The following is a 25581-nucleotide window of genomic DNA, read 5'->3' as shown; positions in this document are numbered from 1 at the left end:
AAGGATTTTATCGAAGCGCCCTTATTAATTAATTTAGACATCCACGTGTCATTTTCAAAGCACTTTTTCTTTTTCTTTTTTTTTCATATGGTGCACAATCAATAAATCCACTTATTAGGTGTGGGTTGGCTAACTGGTGCTCTGAGCAAGAACTTCCTAATAATAATCCTCGACTTGTCGCCACAGCATGTCCTGTTCACGATTCGGAAGCAAATGTTTCAAAAATTTCTAACAAAGCCATTTCTCTCTAGTTTGGAAGCTATGTATTACCATTGTTGTTGATGTCTAGTCCAATCTTATGATCTCCATATTAACTCTAAATACTTCAAAACTCGTAAAGAATCTTTTGGTCAGCTAAGTCAATTTTAATTTCCTCAAGTCATATCTCGATTTTATGAGGTTTGGTTTGGTTTCAACTTTTGGGAAACCAAATCAAATTGCAAAATCTTATTGTATAAATTATTCATTTTGTCAATTAATTCTGCCATTTATATGTGAAGTAGCCTATCGAAATAGGTTTCATTTTTTATTTTGTGTGAAATTTATGACTTGTTGTGAGTATAGAATTTGTTTTGTTTTTTTTTTTTTTTTTGTGTTTTCAATGAAGTTACAATAGGTAAAGAGAAAAAGATGAAAGAAGAAACAACAACTAAACCGAATCAATCCCCAAAAAATGGTTTGGCTTGGTTAATTCTTGACTATGATACGATTTAATTGTTTCATTTTTCGTCAAATTTTACTTATACAGTTTGGTTTGGTTTGACATTCAAACTACGCCAACTGTCCCGTGCTCATCTCCTAATAGTTATCAATAAGGAAATAAGGTTGTAAAAAATGTGCACAATTTTTTGCTTTTTAACACAAAGGCACGGTTTCGAGAAAATGTGAGAGGTCAAATATAATTAATGATAATATAAACCAAGTCATTGAGGTGAAAAAATGAAAATAAATACTCCATGGTGAATAGTGCATATATGACGGGGAAGCGCTCATGTGGACCATTTTTTTGGAGAATGAAGCAAATCCAACGTTTGCAAAGGAGATTTTTCTAATTATCCAGAATCTCATGTGTTATTATGAGAGGTGATTCTTCAGGAATATTTTGTCAGAGAACCTTATTTTATTTATGCAAAAGTTAAAAAGTAGGTGAACGGATGTCGTCTACATAGTCAGAGACTCAGAGCCATGTGACGAGCACGAAGAAGAAACTTGAAAGAAATTGGGCTCGTGAAAAGGAATATCGGCCTTATGATGGAAAAAAAGAGAGAGAGAGTATGTCGGCCTGATAATGATGATGTGATGGTAGGTGAGAGACTCTGCTGTTCTCGGAGGAGAGAGAGTGAAGGGAGAGAAAGAGGGATCGCTTGGATTTGTCACCCCAATAATAAAATGAGATGGGGCCCACGGCAAAGAAAAAGAGCAAGCTCCAACGCCAACTAATACTAAACAAACGGATTTGACATGACAATGAAAATATAATGTAATATCGGTAAAAAATTATCAAAATAAAATTTTAATTATAAACATCTTAATTTGATCAATTTAACAATAATTTTTAAATAATATATCAATTTGATTAGAAATTATTGACGTTGATGTTAACAGTATCACGTAGGACGATCATTATTAATATAAATAAATCGATCAAGATTGTAGTAGAAGAATCATCATAACTTTGACCAAGACCACAAAACTAAATGACTTCGTCTTAAAAGAATAATGAAAACTTCCCTAGAAATATTCATGATCACTAAAATTTTTGGAAGAATTGTTATTATGTTGTCTATGTGTATAAAGATATATCTAAAAATTAATTTCCAGGTCACGATTTCTGTAAAAAGTTAAGAATATTTAGTGGTGAAATTATCGATTTATCTACCACATTATATTATATTTTTGCAAGACTATACATTTGCAATGATATGGTCTCGATAATAATTTGTAATTTACTTTTAGAACATATATTAAAAAACATACATCTTCAATCACATGATGACGAACCTTTCAATGTCAAAGAATTATCGCAACTAAAATTTTTAACAACATATTTACTAAACATGTATACACAAATTTCTTTTATGGAGAATCATCGGAGTTTATATTTTAGTGATCGGGTAACCTTACATTTACAATGGTTTTATAAATTTATGAGAGAACAATAGTGAGAAAAATAGAAAACAAATTTACAACCATCTGCCGATATCAAAGTAATATTAACATAATATATTACAATATAATTTTCAATTCAACAATCAAATTCAGGATAAGAATACTTTCGATTTTTCTATTTTTTTAAATGATTATCACATAAGTTTGAGGACCATGTATTCATATAATAACAATTATCAACAACGTTATATTAGAATATGATTATATACACAGTTAGAGATAGCTCTTATCACCTGTATTACTTAAATTTAAGCAAATGTAATTTTTTTAATTAAATATATATGAGAATGTTGTCCATCATCTCATAAATTACTCGAAAAAGTGACGGATCAAATTTTGTTAATGAGGTTAATCTGCATAATATCAATAAGACGTGGATAAATTCAAAGCAATGGCTCACTCAAATATTTTTAAATTTAACATTTGTTGTCATGTAAAAAAAAAAATGTTTTGAATTTTATATGACGACGAGTTTTCATTATTAGTGTTAAAGTTAATATGGACGTAACTAAAAGCACTTATGACATATGGATGATTTGTTCAAGCATCACACAAGCACGCGCAAATGTCAAGAGCATCTTTAATTGACAAGTACCACATATAAACATTGAGATGCAAAATATAATGAAGTAGCAATATTACTGAAAAATATTATATCGATGCTTTTCAGCAAGCAAATTTTTGCACAAATGGAAATCTAATCAACAATATAGAACATTGATTAGAACTAAAAGAAAGTTATCTATGAAGTTATTGAAAAAACACTATAAATTTACAAGGAACTTTTGAAGGAAAAGTAAGTAGCGTCTCATCTGAAAGAATACAAGTTTGAAGGAGAAATTGTATCCTCCAAACATAACAATTGAGCTCTTTAAACATCCAATTTAGTCGATCTTCTTAGCCAATGTGTCTATTAGCAAGATCTCATCAATCTATGGGCAAATTGATCAAACATATCAATGACTGCTATTTCACAACGCATGAGAAGAGAACATCAACCATCTGCAGTGACGAAAAGAGGAGTAAAAATTAATTATATAATGTTTGATCGATGATTGGTTTTTCCTTCAAGTACAATGAAAATCACTCATAGAGGAAAAACATGACAAAAAGGAATGTAAACATGTGCGTACTTTTTGGATGACATTCTTGTTTCACTTAGCTATTACCATGGGGATTCTCTAATTTTGATGGATGCCTTGATGGCAAGTTTGATAGATATATTTGCATTGTAAGGGTCGTCTTGTTTTGCGTATTAAGGATATGAGTTAGAGTTGCATTGTTTCGCATATAAAGGACATGAATTTTAATAGATATATTTGGAGTGGTGTGTGCATGGAGAGAGACATTCTATTCTATTTTTTTTTTTGGAAATTCAAAATGTGTAAATTGTGAAGGGCATAATTGGAAGAGAATAAGTCACGAAACACCCTCCTTAGCCTTACATTTTTATACAAATGAGATATTTAATTATGCAATCAAAATCTGCCGCTTCGAAAAGTTGAAAGGGAGAAGCCTGCACGATAATAGTATATCAGTAAATGAAATCAATATATCTTTTCTTATATGTAGTTGGTCTCATGTCATCATTCAAATCTTATGGTCTCCTATTTTTCCTAATTGTAGAGCACTTGTAAGATTGAGGCCCTTCGTCTTGACGAATATGGCTACAAAAGAAGCTACACAGGTGAACAATTTAAAGAACTAGCCCACTTGAGGTACCTTCAAGTGTGTGGTGTGAATTTCATCGGAGATTTTCAAAATTTACTTCCTCAATTAAGATGGCTTCGTTGTCTCTCGAATTTCGAAGCAACCAATTTTCATCCAAAAAAATTAGCTGTGCTCAATCTATCATGGAGTGAGATTTCAGATGATTGGGGAGGATGGGATCCACTAAAGGTAAGATGAAGAAAGGACATATCTCTTGTTAATAATCACATTTTGTTGAAGTCCCAATCGCACCAAGTTCTCCTTTCTTTTATTCAGAAATGTTTAATATTCTTGCTCAAATTAAGAATCTTCCTCTAAATACAGGAGGAGCTTATAGGCATCTAAATATACCAGAAGCTTGTGCACCTTAACATCTTAAATTGATAATACCTTAACAACCAGTCATGCTTAATATTGGACATACTAAAAAGAACTTTTTAAACAATATTAATTAACATCTATTAAAAATATAATTACAGTATTTTGCCTATCGTGATTTTTTTTTTTATCTAAATTGTTTTTTGGCTTCTAGGCTAATTTCTCCTAGGTAAAAGTATGACTTTTAACGATTCTTGTTATATATCTATATCTATCTTCTTTAATGGGAAATGAAAAGTTACGACTATTTACCTATCATTTGGTTACTATCACACAAATGCTCTAACTGCTTTTTACATGAAATACTATTTGAATAGTTAGAATAATTTATATTAGAAACAAAAGTTAACGCTACTTCAAAATAAGTGCATTGCTTTATAATTAATTTTGTGAGGGTGAACTATATGTTATTTTTGTGAGTGCTAGAGGGCACTTTTATGTCCGTAACATTCTTTTTGTGATAGACATTTATGTGTCGGTGACATAGCCAAACACTACTACTTAAGAAACATTTAAATAAAACAAATGTGAAGTAGTGGAGCATCATAGCAATTTTAGCATAAGATAAGGAGTAGTGGAGCGTGGGTTTTTCTGAGGAATTTTAAAAAGTCTAAAAAAACAAAGAGTAGTGGAAAATCTCATTGAGGTATCTCTTTTTTTTCTTCAGATAGCAACCCAGCTCAAAGTTCTCAACCTTACGGGTTGTCTTTCTTTGAGAAGCACTTTTGACTTGTCTGCCTTCGAAAGCAAGGAGATTTTGATTCTTGAAGAATGTGAGAATCTGGAAACGATTCATCATTCCATCATGCACATCAAGTCCCTTATCTCTTTTAATGTCAACGGTTGTAGGAGACTGGAGGAACTACCGATAGGAATAGGTAGAATGGAACAATTGAGGAGCTTCTCATAAATGACACAGCTATACGAGAGATTCCAATATCAAAGGGTGATTTGATGAAGATGGAGATTTTATGTGCCTCGTGGTGTCCACGACTTGCTCAACTTCCTGAATCCATGGGCTCACTTAAGTCGTTAACTCAGCTAGACCTATCTCATTCAGAGATTGATAAATTACCTGAATCCATGAACTCCCTTAAGTCGTTAACTCAATTGGACCTATCTTATTCATATCTTGAAGAATTACCACACTCCATGGGCTCTCTTGGGTTGTTAACTCAATTGGACCTATCTCATTCAGGGACTAGAAATTTTCCAGAGTCCATGGGCTCCCACGTCATTGATTCAGTTGGACTTGTCTTATTCAGGGATTGAATAATTACCTAAATCAATTGGTTCTTTGAAGAAGCTCGAAACCCTTAATGCCTTTAATTGTGCATTGTTGGCCCACATACACAGCTCCATAGGCAATCTAACATTGTCTCTCCTTGATCTAAGAAAATGCAATAAACTTGCTCAACTTCCAGATTCCATAGACTCTCTAATGTCTCTACAACGCTTGTTATTATGAGGATGTCATTTGTTGAAAGAGATCACCGACTCGATCGGAAAGTTGATATCATTGACTGAGCTGGACTTGAAGTCAACATCAATTGCGGAATTACCTCAAAGCATTGAGAAGCTGCAGAATTTGAGGATCTTGGACATTCGTGGAACTCACATCACAGAACTTCCAGGTGCCACGTTGACTCCTAGAATATTTAAACATTGAATATTTTAATACGTATGTTGGCTTGGTTTATGTCATAATTTCAAGTCTAGGTAGCTTGTAAGATCTCCGTGCTTTCTCTTCTTTGTCGAACATGTGGTTTTCAAGTGCAAACTCAGTAGGGAAATAAATGTTGCGAACACTGTGTATGTACTGTTAGTGAGGCACCAGTTCTCTTGCTTCAACTGAGCATAATATTTTTCAAGTGGTTGGTGAATGAAATTGAGGTTGAATTTACGCAAAGCCCGTACCAACGGTTCACAGATAAAGAGAGTCAATTTCATACATTTATATCTCTCTTTTAATGGAGTGAAAAAATGGAGTGAAATTGGTCAGTTCTTTGATTTTGCTTGAATGGATCGCCAGACGGGGTGGGAAGAAATGTGATGTTGTATGCTCATTATCCCGACCCGCTCGAGGGTGGTCGGCCAAGCAAGTTTTAGAAATCTTGCCTTGAGATGAGCTGATAAATTACCAAGTCCATGTAAGGTTTCTCTCACAAGGTGATGCTCACGCTTGATTTGAACTCTCCCAAATCCTACCAATCATGACATTAATTGAATCAATTAGTTATGAAAATTTTGCTCTTTCTTTTGGAATCGTCACTAACATATTTAAGGCTGGTTAGAAGTTGACTGAAATGCAAGAGCTTGTTTTCCAAGAACTCAAAATTATAGGAACGGGAATTATTTATGTCTAACTTGATATATTATCTCTTTATTTCAAAAATGTTTTGAACATGCAATCTTGCTCATTTTCTTTTATTCCTAGGCATATTCATCTAAATGAGCAAGCATTGCAATTTTGCACAGGAACAATTAACATTCACGTAACCCCATAATCCGAACAAGATAAAAGTACTTAATAGTGGGATGCAGAAATGATAGGGCGTCGGACAAATTATATACACCGCCATATTGTTAAACCCTAGGACATGACCCTATGAGCTAAACCCTAATCTAATCATGCATGCGATTCTATTGAAGTGATGCTATCATCCTAGAATAAATTAATGATGCCATATTAAGGGAGCGTTTGTTTAACAGACAATAAATGATACATTTTCTAAAAAAAAAATCGATTACAATGCTTATAAAATGAACGGACGACGTGTATGAAAATATTTAGATATAAATTGTTGTCGATAATAAAAATATTTTTTATTGACTAATTATTTCAAGTGATACAACTAATTATTTTAGGAAAATATTTTTTATATCATTCATTTTCTGTAAAACAAATGCAGCCTAAGACAACAAACTAATCTAACCCTAACATGCTATTCATTATCAAAACATGACCTCATTGTTTTTGTTATGCGATTCTAAAATGAAATATTACTAAGGCTCCAATTGTTTTCACGAATAACATTTTCTAGGAAAATATGTTCCTCATTTTCTGACTATTGATTTGCTTAAGAAAATGAGCCCATGAAAAATATTTTCATAGTCAACGAAAAATCTAGTCTTCATTTTTTTTTTTTGAAAAATGATTTTTTTTCTTTAAAAATTAAAATTTTTAAAATATAACTACATTTTTGTGCTTGGACTCAAAATTCTACCCAAGTCCATTGAGGTTAGGCCCCAACCCTTGGTACTCGTGCCCTATGCCCTATTATTCGAGTTTGTGAAAAGATAGAGAAATTCAAAAGTCTGAAGCTCCTTGTTCTTTGCTGTTTCAATTGTTGAGCTTAAAATTGTACTCAAAAGAGAGATTAGATACTTGTGAGATCTTGAGGAAGTGTAGCAAAGTCTCTACACTGTGAAATCAATGACGTGAGAATGTAAAATCTCTTTTGATTCTTAATAGAATTCAGCCAGTGAGCTGTCAATGCGGGAGAGTGGACGTAGGTTTAGTTTAAGCCGAACCACTATAAACCTTGTGTTTTGATTCTCTATCTCTAAACTCTTTACTTTAAATCGCAGCTCTATATAATAGTTTATAGTTGTTCACGACTTCAGTTTATTATTCTTAGAAGTCAATTTGTTTTGATAAGATTTACAAAAACTTCTTTGATCACATATTCACCCCTCTCTAGGTGCTCGTACTAGCCTTTTCAATTGGTATCAGAGCATGTGTACTCATTAAATTGAAGTGTTTTTACTTATGAGTTAAAGATATATGGCTAGTATGTTGGCTCCAGGTTTGGTTGAAGGCCAAAGCAACACCAGACCTTCTTACTTCAATGGAAAGGAATACAACATACGGAAAAACAAGATGAAGGCATTTCTAAGATCGAAAGATCCTCTGGAATGAGATGTGGTAGAAAAAAGAATCATTCCTAAAGCTACATCAGTCTCAAAGAGGGGAAAAGAACTTGCAGAAGTTGGCGAGACAACTCAAGAAGAGATAACCAAGAGACAAGCTCTTGACACAAAAGCGATTTATTCTTTATATTGTACGTTATCTCCTACTAAATACAATAGAATATTTTCTTGTGAAACAGCCAAAGAAGTCTGGGATAGACTGCACATTACCTATGAAGAAATTAATCAAGTGAAAGAAACAATGATCAATATTTTACTCAGACAGTATGAAGCCTTCAAGATAAAGTTAGGAGAATCAATCACTGATATGTTTAGTTGCTTCACTGAAATTGTAAATGGTCTAGAGTATCAGGGACAACCAATCTCAAGATCCATGAAAGTTAATAAATTGCTGCGTGGACTTTCCAAAGACTGGAATCACGTTAAGACTTCAATAAGGGAAATACAAATGAGCATGCTGCTCTCCGTAGAAGAATTAGTTGGCACACTTCAGTCTTATGAAGTGGAACAAATCAATGATAAAAAAGATCCCAAAGGTAATAAATCTATTGCCTTAAAATTTAACAATGATTATGATGTTACAGACTTTGAAGAAGATTTAGACGATGAAGAGCTAGCACTTATGATAAGAAGATTCAAGAAATTGAACAAGAAGGGAAGAATATTCAATTGGAAGAAACAAAGCACTCATAGGTCTCATAACAAATCAACTGAGGATGATGAATCCAATAAAGATGTGATTTGCTTTGAATGCAAGAAAATGGGACACATTAGACCCAACTATCCTTTGTTGAAGAAAAAGAAAGGAAAAACTAAGAAATACATAAAGGCTCTCAAGGCAGAAACATAGAGTGATACTGAATGCGAAGAAAGTGATGATGATTATACCAACGTTTGTTTAATGGAAAAATCAGAATCAGACTTAGACTTTGAGACAGATATAGACTCAAACTCAAACAGTGAAATTGAGGTAAGCAATTTAAAAATTACTACTAAAGTCTCAAAATATATTAATGAACTTTGTCTTAATCTCAAAACTTCTTTTAAGAGGATTTCCGAGCTAAAAAGGGAGAATTCTACACTGAAGCAACATGAAATCTCTTGGAAAGAAAAGTTTGATAATTTAGACAAAAATTTTGACATTTTGAAAGAAAATGCAGACTCTCTTTCAAAAGAAAATACATGTTTGAAAAATGACATTTAAAATATTTCAAAAGGGTTTTCAATGGGATCTGAGAAGCTAGAAAAGATTTTTTCGATACAAAAGATCTTACTTTAACAAATCAGGTTTAGGAATGACTGGAACCATTCCTCTCATTGATTTTCCGAAAGTAAAGGAAAGAATTAAACAGAGACCTACAAAAACCTTTTATAGAAATCATTTTCAAAAAGTTTTTGTAAAACCTGTTGGTCGAAGTGCTCTCAAATGTTCTAAGTGTTACAGCTCATAACACTTTGAAAAAGAATGTCCTATGGTTTGGAGACCTGTTAAGAAGGATTGGGTAAAGATTGTATATTGCACTAACTCCACTAGATCTAAGAAAATGTGGGTACCAAAGAAAACTTGAGTTTCTTTTTTAATTGTAGGTCACTATCAAGAAGAAAATTAAATGGTATTTGGATAGTGGCTGTTCGAGACACATAACTGGCGATCAAGATGTTTCATAAAGCTTGTTCAAATCAATGGAGGAAAAGTCTCTTTTGGTGGAAATAGCAAAGAAATAATTATTGAATGCGAAACAGTAAAGATTGAAGGTCTCACAATCAATAATATCTCTTTGGTGGAAGGACTAAACTGTAATCTACTCAGCATAAGCCAACTGTGCGCCACTAGGTTCAAAATCAATTTCTAGGAAGGGACATGTTCAGGAACTAGTAAAGATTACTCTCAATCTTTTACCCGGCGTAGACATGGGAATATTTATCTTCTACATTTAAAACCAGAAAGACCTCAATGCCTAATATCAATACAAGACGAAGCGAATCTCTGGCATCGAAAGCTTGACCATATCAACATGAAGCAAATTGCCAAAATTTCTTCCAAGAAGCTTGTTCGAGGTCTACCCAACCTGAAATACCAAAAATCTGACTTATGCACACCATGTGTGTTGGGAAAATAGGCTAGAAGTTCTTTTAAACCAATAAGTCAAGTTTCCACTAACCGTGTGTTGCAGCTCTTTCATATGGATCTCTTTGGACCAATTAGAACTCAAAGTATTGGTGGAAAAAGATTTTGCCTAGTAATAGTGGATGATTATTCACGATTTATTTGGGTTTACTTTCTGGCAAGTAAGTTTGAAACCTTCTCTCATTTTTCAAAGTTCGCTAAGAAAGTGCAGAATGAAAAAGGTTATGATATTTCAAGAATACGAATAGACCATGGAGGTGAGTTTGAAAAGCAAGACTTTGCCAAATTCTGTGATGAATCTGGTTTTCAGCACGTGTTCTCTTCTCCATACACTCCTGAACAAAATGGAGTTGTGGAAAGGAAGAATAGATCTTTACAAGAGATGGCAACAACTCTTTTAATTGAAAGTAATATTTTTTCTCGTTTTTGGGCTGAAGCAGTTTCTACAGCATGTTATATTATTAACATAGTATTTTTAAGGCATATTCTAGAGAAAACTCCCTATGAGTTATTCAAAGGAAAGAAGCCAATTGTTTCTTATTTTCATGTGTTTGGTTGCAAATGTTTTATCTTGAAAAATGTAAATGATCGAATTGGTAAGTTTGAAGAAAAATTAGACGAATGAATCTTCCTTAGATATTCAACCTCTAGCAAAGCCTACAGAATATTCAACAAGAAGACTCAGTCTATGGAAGAATCGATGAATGTCAAATTTCAAGACTCTCTACAAAATCAATCGATTCAGCCTTAAACTGAAGAATCTAAACCTGCCCCAATCTCTACAAAGTCTACCTCCCCCGAAGCAGCTCAAACTCTAGAAGAAAAACAACGAACGGATGTTGAAGATTCAACTGAAGAAGAAGATCAACAATCTGTCAGAATGACCAACAATGGAAACATAAGTTTAGTCATCCCAAAGAACTCATATTGGTGATATTAATGAAGGGATTCGTACCAGATCCAAAAGGCAAAAATAGTCTAGTGCTGTGGCACTTATTTCTGAAATAGAACCCAAAAGTATAGAAAAAGCTTTAACTAACGAAAGCTGGATTGAAGCAATGCAAGAAGAACTCAGACAGTTCAGCATTAACAATGTTTGGGAATTAACTCCTAAACCAAAAGGGAAGTCTATTATTGGAGCTAAAAGGGTTTTCAGGAACAAGATGGACAAAAAAGGAAAAGTGATAATGAACAAAGCAAGACTCGTGGTCAAAGGATATACGCAAGAAGAAGAGATAGACTATTGTCACGGGCCGATCGATTGGGATCGTGACCGCGCGACGACTCGGGCAACTTTGGATCACCCAAGCCAAGCCTTGCTCGATCAGCGCTCACTCGCTCGCTTACCCGGATCGTTGAGAGAGAAAGTTAGAGAGAGGAGCTCTGAAGGAAAGGAACTTTGTATTACTGAAATGGTGGATGATTACAAAATGTAGGAGGACACCCCTTTTATAGTTGAGGGCCTCGGATTACATCCGTTGATCTACTTTTCATCTAGCGGGCGAGATCGCACCGCCTCAACTACCGACATAATGTCTAGCTACCATCTACCGACATAAATAACGGTGCAGAAAACTAGAAGGTGACTCAATGACGGTTGCGCCCGCCCTTGCGGTGTTCGGGAGAAGGCTCGGTGGGAACCGAGTGACAGGGAGGTCCACGGGCGAGTTGGGGTCGACAGGGGAACCTCTCGGGTCGTCCATCTTTTGGCCCGTGACACTATGATGAGACCTACGCTCCTGTAGCAAGGTTAGAAGCAATTAGATTATTGCTTGCTTTTACTTGTTATAAGAATTTCAGGTTATTCCAAATGGACGTCAAAAGTGCATTCCTAAATGGATTTATTCAAGAAGAAGTCTATGCAGAACAACCTCCCGGATGTGAAGACTCAAGGAAACCAAACTCTGTATTCAGACTGAAAAAGGCTCTATATGAATTAAAACAAGCACCTCGAGCTTGGTACGACAAGTTAAGTAAGTTTTGAATTCAAAATGGCTTTGTTAAAGGAAAAATAGACATTACCATATTTATTAAAAGGGAAGGTAAAAACTTTTTACTTGTTCAAATTTATATTGATGATATTATATTTGGTTCACCTAACGAAAACCCGTGCAAGAAGTTTTCTAAGTCAATGCAGGATGAATTCGAGATGAGCATGATGGGTGAACTATCCTTTTTTGTCGGACTATAAGTAAAACAATTAAAGGAAGGAATTTTCATTCACCAAGAAAAATATGCTAAAGAACTTGTTAAAAAGTTTGGATTGAAGAATTGCAAAAGACCAATATACCAATGTCAAGTTCTTCGAAGCTAGACAAAGACGAAGAAGGAAAGAAAGTTGACCAGAAATTGTATAGGAGTATCATTGGTTCACTTCTTTATCTTACTGCTTCTAAACCTGACATTTTGTTTAGTGTTTGCATATGTGCTAGATTTCAATCTAATCCAAAAGAGTCTCATCTAAGCACCGCAAAACACATCATCAAATACATTACAACTACTTCAAGCTTAGGTTTGTGGTATCCCAAAGAATGAGACTTTACTCTCCTTGGATATTCAAACGCAGATTTAGAAGGTTGCAAAGTTGATAGGAAGAGCACTTTAGGCACATGTCAATTGCTTGGTAACAGAACATTATCTTAGTTTTCAAGGAAGCAAAGTACCGTAGCTCTTTCAACAGCAGAAGCAGAGTATCTGGCTTTTGGAAGTTGTTGTTCTCAAATCTCATGTATAAAACAACAACTAAGAGATTTTGGAATCAAAGACTCATGCACCGAGATCAAATGTGACAACAATAGCGCGATGAATCTCACAAAGAATTCAATTCTTCATTCAAGAGCAAGCACATAGAGATTCGACACCATTTTATTAGAGATCATGTTCAAAATTGAGAAGTCTTGATTTAATTTATTGACTCAAAAATTCAACTGGCGGATATATTCACAAAACCACTAGAGAAAAGCTTATTTGAGTCTATTCGCTCCAGACTTAACATCTTATCTCTTAAAGTCTGAAAAAGCTCAGACTCAGGGTTAAAGTCTGAAGATGCTCATACTCAAAAGACCAAGAGTTACGACTGTAAGTTATTTCGGTTCTAGCAATTTCTCTTTCGGATAAAAACTTGAAAATGTATGATTGCTTATTAATCGCCAATTGATTGATGTTATCTTTCCAAGTTTTTGAAGTTGTAGCAATTATTCTTTTTCGAAAAGGAAGTTATCATTTTTGAAATGATAGTTATCTGTTTTCAAAAAGGCAGTTATTCATTTTTGAAAAGGCATTTTTATTTGTCCTTTTATGACGATCTGTATACCTTGTTTCGACTGCTTTATATACTGTCTTTCTTCTTCATTTTTACTCACAAACCCTAGAGCACAGAACTTCATTTTCTTACTTTTTTTCTCTAGTTTAATCCTTAAAGTTTTTATCTTTCTCACGAATCGAGTTCGAAAATTCTCTCAAAGACTAGGACAATGTATTCCCAAAGAAAATCCTCAAGGATAGCAAGCAAGGGACCACAGCATATGCGTGAGGGTCCTATGCACTTCAATCTGACCGAGGAAGAAGACTCTTCAAGGTAGCAGCAAAGTCAACAACAACATTCTCAACCGCGCCATTCTTCTCAAGCTAGACCACAAGAGCCTCAGCAACAATAGGCAGAGGAAGAAATTATTAAGGATGTCGAACCTGTAAGGACTCTTAAGCCTGCATTTACTTTCAAACTCTACATCGCACTGAAGGAAGGTGGTTCTCCAATGACCTTTATTGATGAATTTTTGAAAGAAAAGGAGTACCGAAATGAAACCGATTTTCTAAGAACAATGGAACGTTTGGGAATCGCTCCTGCTGGTTCGGCAGAAAGGGCTTTTGCGAATTTTCCAAGTGATCCACATTTTGGAGGATTTAATCAACCTGAGGGTAAAGATGACGATGAAAAGATGTTTACTCATTTTAAACCTAGAATGGGTGTTGCTGCGAAAATTCGAGGAAGTAAAACGGATATATTTCGTTCTGAGGAACACAAGCGAGTTTATGCTAAACTGTTGAAGCGAGGGTGATGAACCCAAGGAGTATGGATTTTGATTTTCTCAATTCATTGAATGTAAAGTTACGAGAGAAGTTTTCTTTACTTCAACTTGAACGATTTTGCTCTAAGATAACTGTAGCTTATCTGGAACTTACAACATAATTCTATTACAATCTAAGCTTTTTAGATGTGAATAGATTTTTTTCAATGTTAGAGATCAGGATTATGTGGTAGATATAGATACTCTAGCTGATGTGATTGGAGTGGAGAGAGGATTTTCCAAACAATCAGCGTGTTTGTTGGTCATGCCACTATGGAGCTTGTTCGAGATAAAATTGCAAAAGGTCGGATTTCGTATTTGAGGATGAGTGCCTCTAATGTCTTGCTCCATAAGATTGTGATTAACTATCTTATATCCAAATCCACATCAAAGACTGATGTCTCCAATTCTGAGCGAAGCTGATGTACGCCATTAACATTGGTTACAAGTTCTCTCTACCTCATATCATAATGTTTCACATGTATTAGTCAATGGTAAAAGACAAGGGACAACTTCCTTACTCTGCTCGTGTTACTCATCTATTTAGACATCTTAACATTCAGCCTTCCAGAATTTTATGTATTCGAACCAGTGTTCTAGTGGTGGTAGGACTGAAGATAGTTTCAAAGATGCGTCTGAAGGAGCTAAATAAGGCTTTAGAGATATTTAAGGAGAAGACACCTGTCAAGACTCGACAAGACCCTGTGGCTACAAAAAAGAAAAGGGAAAGAGCCCATGATAGCTCCATCTAAAAAGAGGAGAGTACTCATCTTGCAGGATGAAGAAGATGAGGATGACATAACTATCTCAGCCCTTGCCTTAAAGAATTTACAACGTCTTGTTCCTGAGACAGAGACTCAAGAAAACCATGAGAGAAAAGACGGGGAGGAGGAGTGGAGAGGGAAATGATGAGGAAAGAAGAAGAAGGAAGAACAGAAGAAGGAAGAATAGAAGAAGAAGAGCGAAGAGGAGAACAAACAGAAGGAGAAAGTCATGGTGATTCTCCAGCAGAGGAAGAAGAATAAGATCATCGTGACATTGGAGAAGAGCCAGAGCAAGAAGAGTACTTTTCTCCACCTAAAAGCATTGAAACAGGGAAGCTGTTGATAAAAGAGGTACTCCTTCACTTGCTTTTACCAGTGATGATGTTAGTCATTCTCCTGTCGATCCAGAGGAAGTGTATGCCTCTCACTTTCATGAAGAAGGTAATGAGGCTTCATCTCAAGTCCGGATGTTCATGTTGAAGTTCCATCATCGGCAACACTCCACAAAGCGATCATGCTGAAGCAAGCACTCAAGCGACAACTCAAGGACTTTAAAAGATCGCTTGAACTTCTTATGGAAATCAAAGGTCAGATTTATGCCTTGGGATGTGAATTTCAGAGCATGCAGAATGCTCATCAAGCCACTTCAGTTTCTTTGCACGAATAAGTTCAAGCCCTTAATCTTCAAGTTCAAGCTACCGCAAAGGGTGAGGATTTAGCGCAGGCGAAGGAGGATCTGAAAACGTTGGAAGAGATCTGTTTAAGTCTATGAGATTTCAACTCATTCGCATTCCTAAAAATCTTAATTCTATTAAATTCTCTTTATATTCTCTACTTTTTGCTGTTGACAAAAAGGGGAGAAGTAGTGCATTTGACTCGATTTTGATTTGGCTTTAAACTTTTGTTTGACTGTGATTGGTTTGGACTAGTTTTACCTTTTAAATGCTTGTAGTATCTTAAGCTATGTTGATGATTTTGGTAAGGATAGTTAATGTTATGAGACTAACTTGTTTTCTATGGATGTAGAATCGCTACTATCTTTATCCTAATTTACTTATCTTTTATAAGATATCCTTGTTTGCTTAAGTGATGCCTTGCAGTCTAAAGTTTCCAAATCTGGGGAAAGTTTTGTCATCATCAAAAAGGGGAGATTGTTGAAGAAAACTTTCCTATTTATTTTGAAGTTGACAAAACGTTTCCATCAGTCTAGTTTGAAAACTTGAAGACTCTATCGTCAAAGTCTGAAGACCTCCAGACTCAAGATTTAAAGTCTGCCCTCATTGACAGTTTCCAAACCGACGAAGAAAAGTATTATCCATTGAAGAAGACTTATCCAGATGCGGGTATATATTTAAGGATTTGATTCATACGGTTGAAGAAGGTCTCACGGCTGGAGATTACACCTTGAGATCTATTATTTGCTTTGAAATTAATTCAAGCATTTTAGACCCGTTGATTGGCGAAGTATACTTGGAAGGTTCTACTTATGGAAACCTAGATCATGATTGTATGGACGAGCAGGATTGGTGGGCTATCATCATATTCCTTAAATAATTTGAAATCTCCCTAATTGATTCTGTCTAACGGGTTAATTGGAAGAACTCCTTTGGAAGGTACCAATGGTTATGAAGGCATGAAGGAGTATATAAGGAAGACTCTCCAATTATTCGAGTGTGTGAAAAGATAGAGAAATTCCAAAGTCTGTAGCTCTTTGTTCTTTGCTGTTTCAATTGTTGAGCTTAAATTTGTACTCAAAAGAGAGATTAGATACTTGTGAGACCTTGAGGAAGTGTAGCAAAGTTGCTACATTGTGAAATCAAGGACGTGAGACTGTAAAATCTCTTTTAATTCTTAGTGGAATTCAACCAGTGGACTGTCAGCGCAGGAGAGTGGACGTAGGCTTGGTCTAAGCTGAACCATTATAAACATTGTGTTTTGATTCTCTATCCCTAAACTCTTTACTTTAAATCGCATCTCTATATAGTTGTTTATAGTTGTTCACAACTTCAATTTATTATTCTTAGAAGTCAATTTGTTTTGATAAGATTTACAAAAACTTCTTTGATCACCTATTCACCCCTCTCTAGGTGCTCGTACTAGCCCTTTCAGAGGGATCCTCTAATCTTGGGAGTTCAACTTTAAAACCTTTGTCGGGATCAAAGGAAGCTGTTGAACAAAGGAGGAGCATCTAAAACCAATTAGCTAAACGAAGCTAACAATAAATCAAGACTCTGTTTGAAATGTCATGGATTTGGTCACATCGCCTCGAGTGTCCTAATAGAAAGATCATTTCTCTTGTGCGAGATGAGCAACAGGGAGAGTCGCAACACAACCCTTTGCTCCAAGAAGATTCAACACAACCCTTCGCAGCCACAACCCTTTGCTCCGAGAAGATTCAAGGAGCCGCGAAGAAATCGTTGACAGAGATCAAGGAGAAGCTCTTGTCATTCAAAGGAGCTTGCATGCTGCTCATCTTGAGGATGATGATTGGCTTTGCAACAGCATACTCCATACAAGACTGTACTTCTTATTTTAAAGTACGTGATGTCACAATTGATAGTGGATGTTGTGAAAACGTTGCGTCGACCACCATGGGAGACAAGTTGCATCTCAAGGCGGAGGATCATCCACATCTTTACAAGCATTCTTGGCTCAAGAAAGGGAATGAGATAAAAGTAAATAACCGGTGCTTGATTTCATTCTCTATTGGCAAAAGCTATAAAGATGAGGTTATGTGTGATGTATAACACCTATCCCTTTGTCAAAGACCGCGTCAAGATTACATTGGGCCCTTGCAAGACGGAGAGAGTTCCCAAGCCTCCTCATGGGAAAGGAACAAATCTTCTTTCCAAGTCTAAGTTTTCCTAAGCATCGGAGGATGCTTGTGAGGCTTACGCTTTTTTTTATAGTGGAAGAAAATGAAGCAAAAGAGGAGATCCCAACCATTTTGCAGCCGTGGCTTGAGGATTTCTGTGAAGTCATGCCAATGAAATTCCATCCAACCTTCCTCCTTTGAGAGAGATTCAACATCATATCGATTTTGTGCTTGGTGCTTCTGTTCGATCGATTGAGCTCTGAGAAGCATAAAGAACTTCAAAGGCAAGTTGATAAACTATTGGCCAAGGGAGCAATACAAGAAAGCTCGAGTCCTTTTGCTGTCCCGGCACTTCCAGTTCCAAAGAAAAATGGTTCTTGGCAAATGTGCATTGATAATAGATCAGTGAACAACATAACCATCAAGTTTTTTCCTTTTCCTTGCCTTGGTATTTGCTTGATCAACTTCAAAGGAGCTTGTGTTTTTCCAAGATCAATCTTCGGAGCAGCTATTGTCAAATCCTGATGAAAGTAGGAGATTAAAGGATGACAGCTTTCAAAACTAAGAATGGTCTTCTTAAATGCATGGTGATGCCCTTCTGACATTTCTAATACTTTTAGTACTTTTATGCATCTTATGAATCATGGTTTTAAACCTTTCATTGGCTAGTTTGTCGTGTATACTTTGATGACATCGTGATTTACAGCATAGCAAGGCCCAAGTGGAGCTTTTGGAGTATCAAATTCTTCAAGTGCTACGGGAACATCGTTTGTATGCCAACCTGAAGAAGTGTCACTTTTGCACAAGGAGCCCGGTGCTATGTAGGGGTGAGCACAGTTCGGTTCTAAAGAGGCGGTTCGGTTCCCGGTTCCCTTTTCTGGGAACCGGCGTTCCCGGTTCGGTTCCGGTTCCCAGAAAAAAGGGAACCGGAACCGGAACCGAACCGGTCATAATTAAAAAAAAAAAAAACCCTAACGTCACCCCCGCAAGATTCCCCCCCTCTGCGGATTCTTCCCCCTTTCCCTTTCTTTCTCCCCTTTTCCCTCGTCACGTCACTTCCTGCCCCCTCAACTTTTTCTTTTCTTCTCTTTCTCTCTTCTCTTTCCTCCTCTCTCGGCCAAAACCCTACCCCTTCTTCTTCTTTTTCTTTTTCTTCTTCCTCCTCCTCTTGCTGGCTACTGCTTCATCCACCACCACACCACCGCCCCACGCCCTACTCACCACCACCTCTTGGCCACCGAACCACCACCACCCACCGCTCGTCCGACAAGCCGTCTCGCCGTTGAGCCCGACGAGCTGTTGCGCCATCCGCGCCGCCCCTCGCCATCATGAGCCACCGCCGCTGTCCCCAAGCCACCGTCACCACCTCTTGCCGCCGCCGCCTGAGATTAGCTTCCAGTCCGTACTGAAATGTCGCTCTCCGCGGCGTTTGGCGAGTGGCTGGAACAGTTGGACCGGACCAGGAACCAGCGCCTCTCTCTCCTCCAGGTCTACTCCACCGCAACGCGATCTCTCGAACTTTTCTTCGCGAGGCGATCAGTTTGGATCGGTAGCGGATGAGAGGTGCTGGAAATTTTTGCAGGCGAAGAAGAGAGAGCTGCAAGCCGCCAAATCGCTGGTCCTGGAGTCGAAGCGCGCGGCCATCAGGTCGATGGAAGAGAGGTGCTTGAGGCTCGAGTGGAGCCTGGCTTCGCAAAGCTTGAAGATCTCAGCTCTCGAATCTAAGATTGCCGCTCTCGATGCCGAGTACGACAACAATGTCCAGCGACTAAGGTGAAGCATAGACTTGTCATCATAAGATTTTGGTCGCATGTTATGGCTTATTTATGCTTGATTTTAGGGAGTTGAAGTGCGAGGTGGAGGAGCTTGAGGAGGCGGAGAAGGAGAAGGACGGATTCTACCGAGCGCAGACCGGCGAAATGAAGGATTTTAAGGAAGCTACTAACGGATTCGTCGTGGATTGCCAGATTCGCATAGAGGAATTAAGAGACGAGCTAAATGAGGTAAAAGAGAAGCTCTCTATTTTCGGATCTGTGAGCTAACGTGATACTGTGCTGGATCATTCTGTTAGCTGGATCAAAGGCTGCAAGGTGATAGCGATAACGGTGAACTTTTATCGCTTGTTTGGCTACTATACCAGAGAATGAAGAAAGATTATTTTCCCCTGTTATCTTCGCTTATGTTCGATTTTGATTTGATGAAATAGAGCTATGGTTCATCTTGAGTAGCATACGAGATAACTTGAAGATATAAAGTATCATGTTTTGATATTCTGTGACTGCAATTATTTGTGATGTGCTAACTGCAAAATGAAGTGGATTTACAAGAGTCCATGCAATTGCTTCTCCCACAATATACCGTATAGGCAGAACTAGCTGGAGATGCTTCCATATGGTATGTTGCTTGAGACAAATATGCGACTCTGCACGAATGATTGATGGTGCTATGAACTGGTCTCAATCTCGTGAACTAATTCTTTGCTTAGTTTTTCAGCATGGTCGTTGTGGCCACCGGCAAATGAGTACACTCAAATGCGAATTGAAAAGCCCTTCAAAGCATTTTTGTGTAATTAGTTCTTTGTGTTTGTGATTTTGTTAACGTCAGTTTGTTCTCAATTTCCTTTGCTTCTCTGCTTTCCTGTGTCAGATCCAAAAAAGAAAGGAGCAGTTGAGGGCTCACGTTCTCTTCCCCGAGTAATATGTAAATTGCGAAGACAGCTCACTGGTCAAGAGCGAAATGCCAAGAGCCTATGCTCATACAACATGCCTGTAGTTATTATTATGAAACACATTAACGATAAGGAATCACCAAATTATACATTAGACAATGTTTTCTCTAGAAAACTATGAAATTAGTTGTCTATTTGGATGTAAAAGATTCACATTGCTGTGTATTGGCAGGTACTGAAAATGGAGGGCCAACTATTGAATTATTTTGGCTTCCGGATATTCGCGCCCACTACGAAAATGAAAAAAAGAAAAAAAGAACCTGTTGGAACCTGGAACCGACCCCGGAACCTGTGACAGGGTAGGTTCCAGGTTCTTGGTTCTGACGGGTAAGTTCCAGGTTCCAAAAATTGAGGAACCTGTACCCGAGGGTAGGTTCTAGGTTCCAGACGGAACCGAACCGGAACCGGGAACCGCTCACCCCTAGTGCTATGTTGTCTCCAACGATGGTGTTAGAGTAGATCTTAGAAAAATGGAGGCAATAAGAAGTTGGCCAATTCCTAGCTCGCTGAATGAGAGAAAAGCTCAAGAATGTTTTTGGCCTTTTTTATTTTTCAAATATCGTCCGAATGTTATGTTACACAAATAAGGCCAGTTACTCCATTTGGACGTAGCATCTGAACTTTAAGCACATAGACCAAGCAACTAAACAGACAAAAAAAAAAGACGAGGAAATACACACCAAAAAAAAAAATAATAATAATAATAATAGTACAAGGACCAACATTGCCATGACGTCTCATCTTCCACTTTCAATTTCGAAGGACACTTGGTTACGTATGCTATCATCATTTCCTGATGCATTGCTTCTGAGGATGCCATCACATTCGCTTGATCTCTCACCAAGCAAATCCTCAGCTTCTTCTAGGTCACTGCTCCGATTCAACCATGGATGCCTGTCCATCACCCTCATCAGTCCCTCCAATTCCATTGCCACTTCCTTCATGGTTGGCCGATCTTCGCCTTTCACTGTCAGGCATTGGTTTGCCAGCATCGCAACTTCCATAATCTCTTCCGGGTTCCCCTCGTTCAGCACCATCGGGTTGATGATTTCAAACAACCTCTCGCCCTTTATTGCAGAAGCAAAATACAAGGACAAGTTCCTCTCATTCTCGGCCCGCTCGAAGGACAAGGCCCTCAGTCCAGTCAGCAACTCAGCCAACACGACCCCGAAGCTATAGACATCGCTCTTCTCAGTCAACTGGCTTGAGCAGAGGTACTCGGGGTCCAAGTACCCAAGCGTGCCTTGAACCAGCGTGGTCAGCTGTGTGCCGTCGAGGGGGACTAGCCTGGAGGCTCCAAAATCAGCGACCTTTGCGGTGTAGTTTTCATCCAACAATATGTTTGTGCTCTTTATGTCTCTGTGCAAAATCTGAGCGGATGCATCGGAGTGCAAGTATGAGAGCGCACCTGCGGTCTCCCCTGCAATGTGCAGACGAGCCCTCCAGGATAATGTGGACTCGTGGCCGCACTTGTGTATGTGGTCAGAAAGGGTGCCATTGGTCACAAACTCGTAGACTAATAACGGGACCTCCGTCTCGAAGCAACAACCGATTAGCTTAACCACATTGCGGTGATTAATTTGGGAGAGGATGATCAGCTCGTTTATGAATTCTTCAACCTGACTTCGGTCCAAAATCTTGGCCTTCTTGATGGCGACAACCATGTTGTCTGCTAAGATCCCTCGGTATACAGTTCCGTGGCCTCCCTGGCCTAGGATTCGGCTTTCATGGTAGTGGTCCGTGGCCTTCTTGAGCTCTTCATCGGTGAATATTCTCGCCGATTCAATGGAGCCTTCATGCTCAGAAAGAATTTTCTGCAACATAAGGCGGCCCCCATTTTCTAGGAAGAACTTCTCTCTCCGTCTGCTGATTTTTTTTTCTCGAAGCCCCCAATATAACCAGGAAACGCCCAAAAGAACCAGCAGGAAGCTTATGCTCACGCCTAGTAAAAGACATTATATTCGGTGAACAAACAAATTAGTTGTCCATCACACTACATATGTTTTCAAAACCAAGAAAAGAAAAGAAAAAAAAACAGAAACGAACTTTGCTTGACTCTTTCTTTTTCATTACTCAAACAATCTTGTGTTAATTTACTTCTCTGTCTTAATTTACTTCTCTGTCCTATTTTCTTTTTCTTCTCCATCAACTTGAAGCTTTTTCATTAAGAATAACCTTGATAATAGCAAAATAAACCTAAATATATAATTATGCTGCTGAGAGTAACTTATGATGACAGGAACGATTCAATGCATCAAGTGGATAAAACGTGCTTGATTCTTTTTCAACAACAGAAGAGCAAGTTGTTGATTTTGTTAATTTCGAATTGAATAACTTGAGATTATGACACATGTATATAATATCAATTTAATTCACGGATACAATTAATTCAAAGAGAAATATTTACGTCCGAAAAACCTCAATAACTAATAGCAAAAGATGGAACAATGGCATAATAACAACATTTAAAGAATGTGAATAAATTACAAGATAAAAGAAGCTTTTATATGATGAAAAAGTTTGAGCAATGTGTACGACTTACTGACTAGCACGATGTCCATTGAGCGAAACCTCTTTGTAGGAGTACAACCGTTGCCATCTTTTTTTCCATCTCCTCGGGATCCCTTCGGACATGAACAATTATACGTTCCCGGCAAGTTCGTACATATTCCAACGCAGGGTTGTAAAATCACACATTCATCGATATCTGGAGGAATATATTCCAAATGGAATAAGCAATCCGACACCATTTCAATTGGAAGAAAGTTGAAAAAGTAAATAGAATTCCATGATTTGGCAACACTTTCAATATGAGAGGACATATCAAGTTAATTTGCTTTTCCTGAGATCGCGATACTTCACCGCACTTTTTAAGTGATAGGTCATTATCTCAAGAGCCTAAGCGTAACCAAGCATTTGATCTTTGTTTAGAATAGAAGATTTAAGAATTATCCAACAAAATTGTGCCATTACTAATTAGAATAACACATTACATAGAAAAAAAAATTCAAAAATAATTGTCTATAAATAGAGAATAATGCTGGATGTATTAACATCGGTAGATGAAATTGATTTACAAGCTAACTTTACCGATTCATATTGAGGGTTCGGTATGGACCATCTGTTTATAAACTCAATTGCACTTGACTGATTCAGTTTGTAAAACAATTGTACGGATTAAACTTAAGAAAGAAGAATGTCTAGCTATATCTGGAATGATAGCTGTGAAAATTTACAGATTATTACTAAGCGCTTCATAGGTCATATTAATTTCAAGCAATGAAAATTCGTGCATCTGAAAGGAAAAAAAATATGATTGTGTTTAACAGCCTAGATTGTTATGATTTTTAAGATTATAAATGTTACGTGATTACTAGGAGAATCGTTTGAAACATGTACCATTCATCAAGTCAAAATTTGGTCCTCTGACTTTAAGTTTCTAAGAATTTCTTTCTCTGGGTTTTTTATGCAATTGGATCCATTTAACATGGTCGCCCTTATGGAAATAATATCCACGATTCTATACAGAAGCACTCGTTCGGATGTGAGGTGGGTCTAATGAAAAGACGGGAAAAGGTACCTTGACAACCATTTTGGAGATAGGGGTTCCCTTGAAAACCCTTCAAGCAGTGGCACTGGTAGCCATTTCCATTCTCAGCATCTGTACAATTGGAGTTCTCTCGGCACATGTAGGTCGTTGCATTCTTCTTCGCATCATCGCATGTTTGATCTGGAATTAACCAATCGACAACTAGAGGGACCATATCAAATGGCAGCTCGCGCAGATTGTCCGTAGAGAAGCTAAAGAAGCCGTCTTGGGCAACGAAAGCGTATCCGCACGGATTGAAATCAGTGATGCCGAGATGATTGTTGTAGCTAGCGACAGAGATGTTGTATCGGTAGGCGTCTCGAGGAATGCTAGTCTCGCAGCAACCGATGCCCGAGCACGACCCATTAATCACGTCCAAGACGCTGTGGCATGAGGACAAGCACCCCGTCACATACGTGCTTCCGCTGAAGGTCGCGTACGTGTCGCATCCCACGGCGATAAATTTGTTCTTGGCAGAAGATATGGGGAATATGGGAAGATAGAAGTAAGGATCATTATTGTACAAGGATGTGCCGGACGAATTATAACAATCTTTGGCTACAAACACCGTTACACTAATCTCGTGACTCTCCATAGATATATCGAGTACTCGGAAATTAGAATCTTTACTGTACATATGGGGAGTGGGAGGATCAGTCGAGTCGTTGCAAAAGATGAGGAAAGACTCTGATTCTTCTTTGAAGTAGCAGTCGTCGCCGGCATCATTCATCCCGAATGGGTACGCGAAGGTGAGGTTGCCACATCTGTTCGCGCATCCGGGCTTTGTTGTTTGGACTACATCCGCAGTAACTACTGAGAATAGAGCCACCAATGAGCACAACAGCAGCACAACTCTCAAGGGAAGTCTATGGAACAGCATGGATCCACCCATATTCTTCCTGAAATGAGATGATATTTTGCAACGAGATGATGAGCTTCATAGCCCGATGACAACCTTTATAAGCGATGATGGAGCTTCTAGAAAGCTAAGGAGTATATGCATTATTCATGGTCCCCACTATATGATTGTCTTCGCGGTGATTACATCATTACTAATCAATCATACGGTTTTGTCCACTCTCTATGGCTCTTCACTAAAGAAGCCTTGACAAGCCTGTCGCGATTCACGTTGTGGCGTCGCGATTCACGTTGTGGCGTCGCAATCATTCGTAGGAGTTTTCTCAGATTCGCCTATAAAGTTTCAAGTAAATCCTAAGTCAATGCGATCAGTTTTCTTGGCAATTTCTCACGCACGAGAGTATGTCCCATCAAGGTGCTTTCATTGTCCTGCCAAGACTTG

The 25581-nt window shown here is 37.6% G+C and overlaps 2 protein-coding genes across 3 annotated transcripts; one reads left to right on the top strand and one right to left on the bottom strand.

Moving 5' to 3' along the window:
* The first annotated feature begins 19033 nt into the window (after positions 1–19033).
* Positions 19034–21015, top strand: LOC104422094. Of its 2 annotated transcripts, XM_039308319.1 has the most exons (4): positions 19034–19452; positions 19547–19737; positions 19805–19967; positions 20865–21015. In XM_039308319.1, the coding sequence occupies exons 1-4, from the start codon at positions 19375–19377 to the stop codon at positions 20985–20987; spliced, it is 555 nt and encodes a 184-aa protein (XP_039164253.1). In that variant the 5' UTR covers positions 19034–19374; the 3' UTR covers positions 20988–21015. The 2 variants fall into 2 exon arrangements, 1 of the variants encoding a protein (XP_039164253.1); XR_005549157.1 differs by lacking the exon at positions 19034–19452 and having other exon boundaries at positions 19534–19967; positions 20611–20907.
* A 188-nt stretch (positions 21016–21203) lies between these two features.
* Positions 21204–24400, bottom strand: LOC104447335 (wall-associated receptor kinase 2). The gene is made up of 3 exons (XM_039308791.1): positions 24273–24400; positions 23235–23399; positions 21204–22634 (listed from the first exon to the last, which is right to left on the bottom strand). Exons 1-3 carry the CDS (start codon positions 24379–24381, stop codon positions 21430–21432), a joined length of 1479 nt encoding a protein of 492 aa, XP_039164725.1. The 5' UTR covers positions 24382–24400; the 3' UTR covers positions 21204–21429.
* Positions 24401–25581: the final 1181 nt, after the last annotated feature.

The sequence above is a fragment of the Eucalyptus grandis genome, chromosome 3, assembly GCF_016545825.1.
Source record: "Eucalyptus grandis isolate ANBG69807.140 chromosome 3, ASM1654582v1, whole genome shotgun sequence".
NCBI classification, from domain to species: Eukaryota; Viridiplantae; Streptophyta; class Magnoliopsida; order Myrtales; family Myrtaceae; genus Eucalyptus; species Eucalyptus grandis.
The sequence above is the reverse complement of the archived record's forward strand: the minus strand, read 5'-3'. Positions and strand labels throughout refer to the sequence as shown.

Coding starts and splice junctions, on each gene's coding strand:
- LOC104422094 (XM_039308319.1), top strand. CDS start 19,375: ATGTCGCTCTCCGCGGCGTTTGGCGAGTGGCTGGAACAGTTGGACCGG. Junction 19,453..19,546: donor AGCGCCTCTCTCTCCTCCAG/GTCTACTCCACC, acceptor AAATTTTTGCAG/GCGAAGAAGAGAGAGCTGCA. Junction 19,968..20,864: donor TAAGAGACGAGCTAAATGAG/GTAAAAGAGAAG, acceptor GTGTATTGGCAG/GTACTGAAAATGGAGGGCCA.
- LOC104447335 (XM_039308791.1), bottom strand. CDS start 24,381: ATGTGCCGAGAGAACTCCAATTGTACAGATGCTGAGAATGGAAATGGC. Junction 23,400..24,272: donor TCTCCAAAATGGTTGTCAAG/GTACCTTTTCCC, acceptor ATATTCCTCCAG/ATATCGATGAATGTGTGATT. Junction 22,635..23,234: donor AATGGACATCGTGCTAGTCA/GTAAGTCGTACA, acceptor GTCTTTTACTAG/GCGTGAGCATAAGCTTCCTG.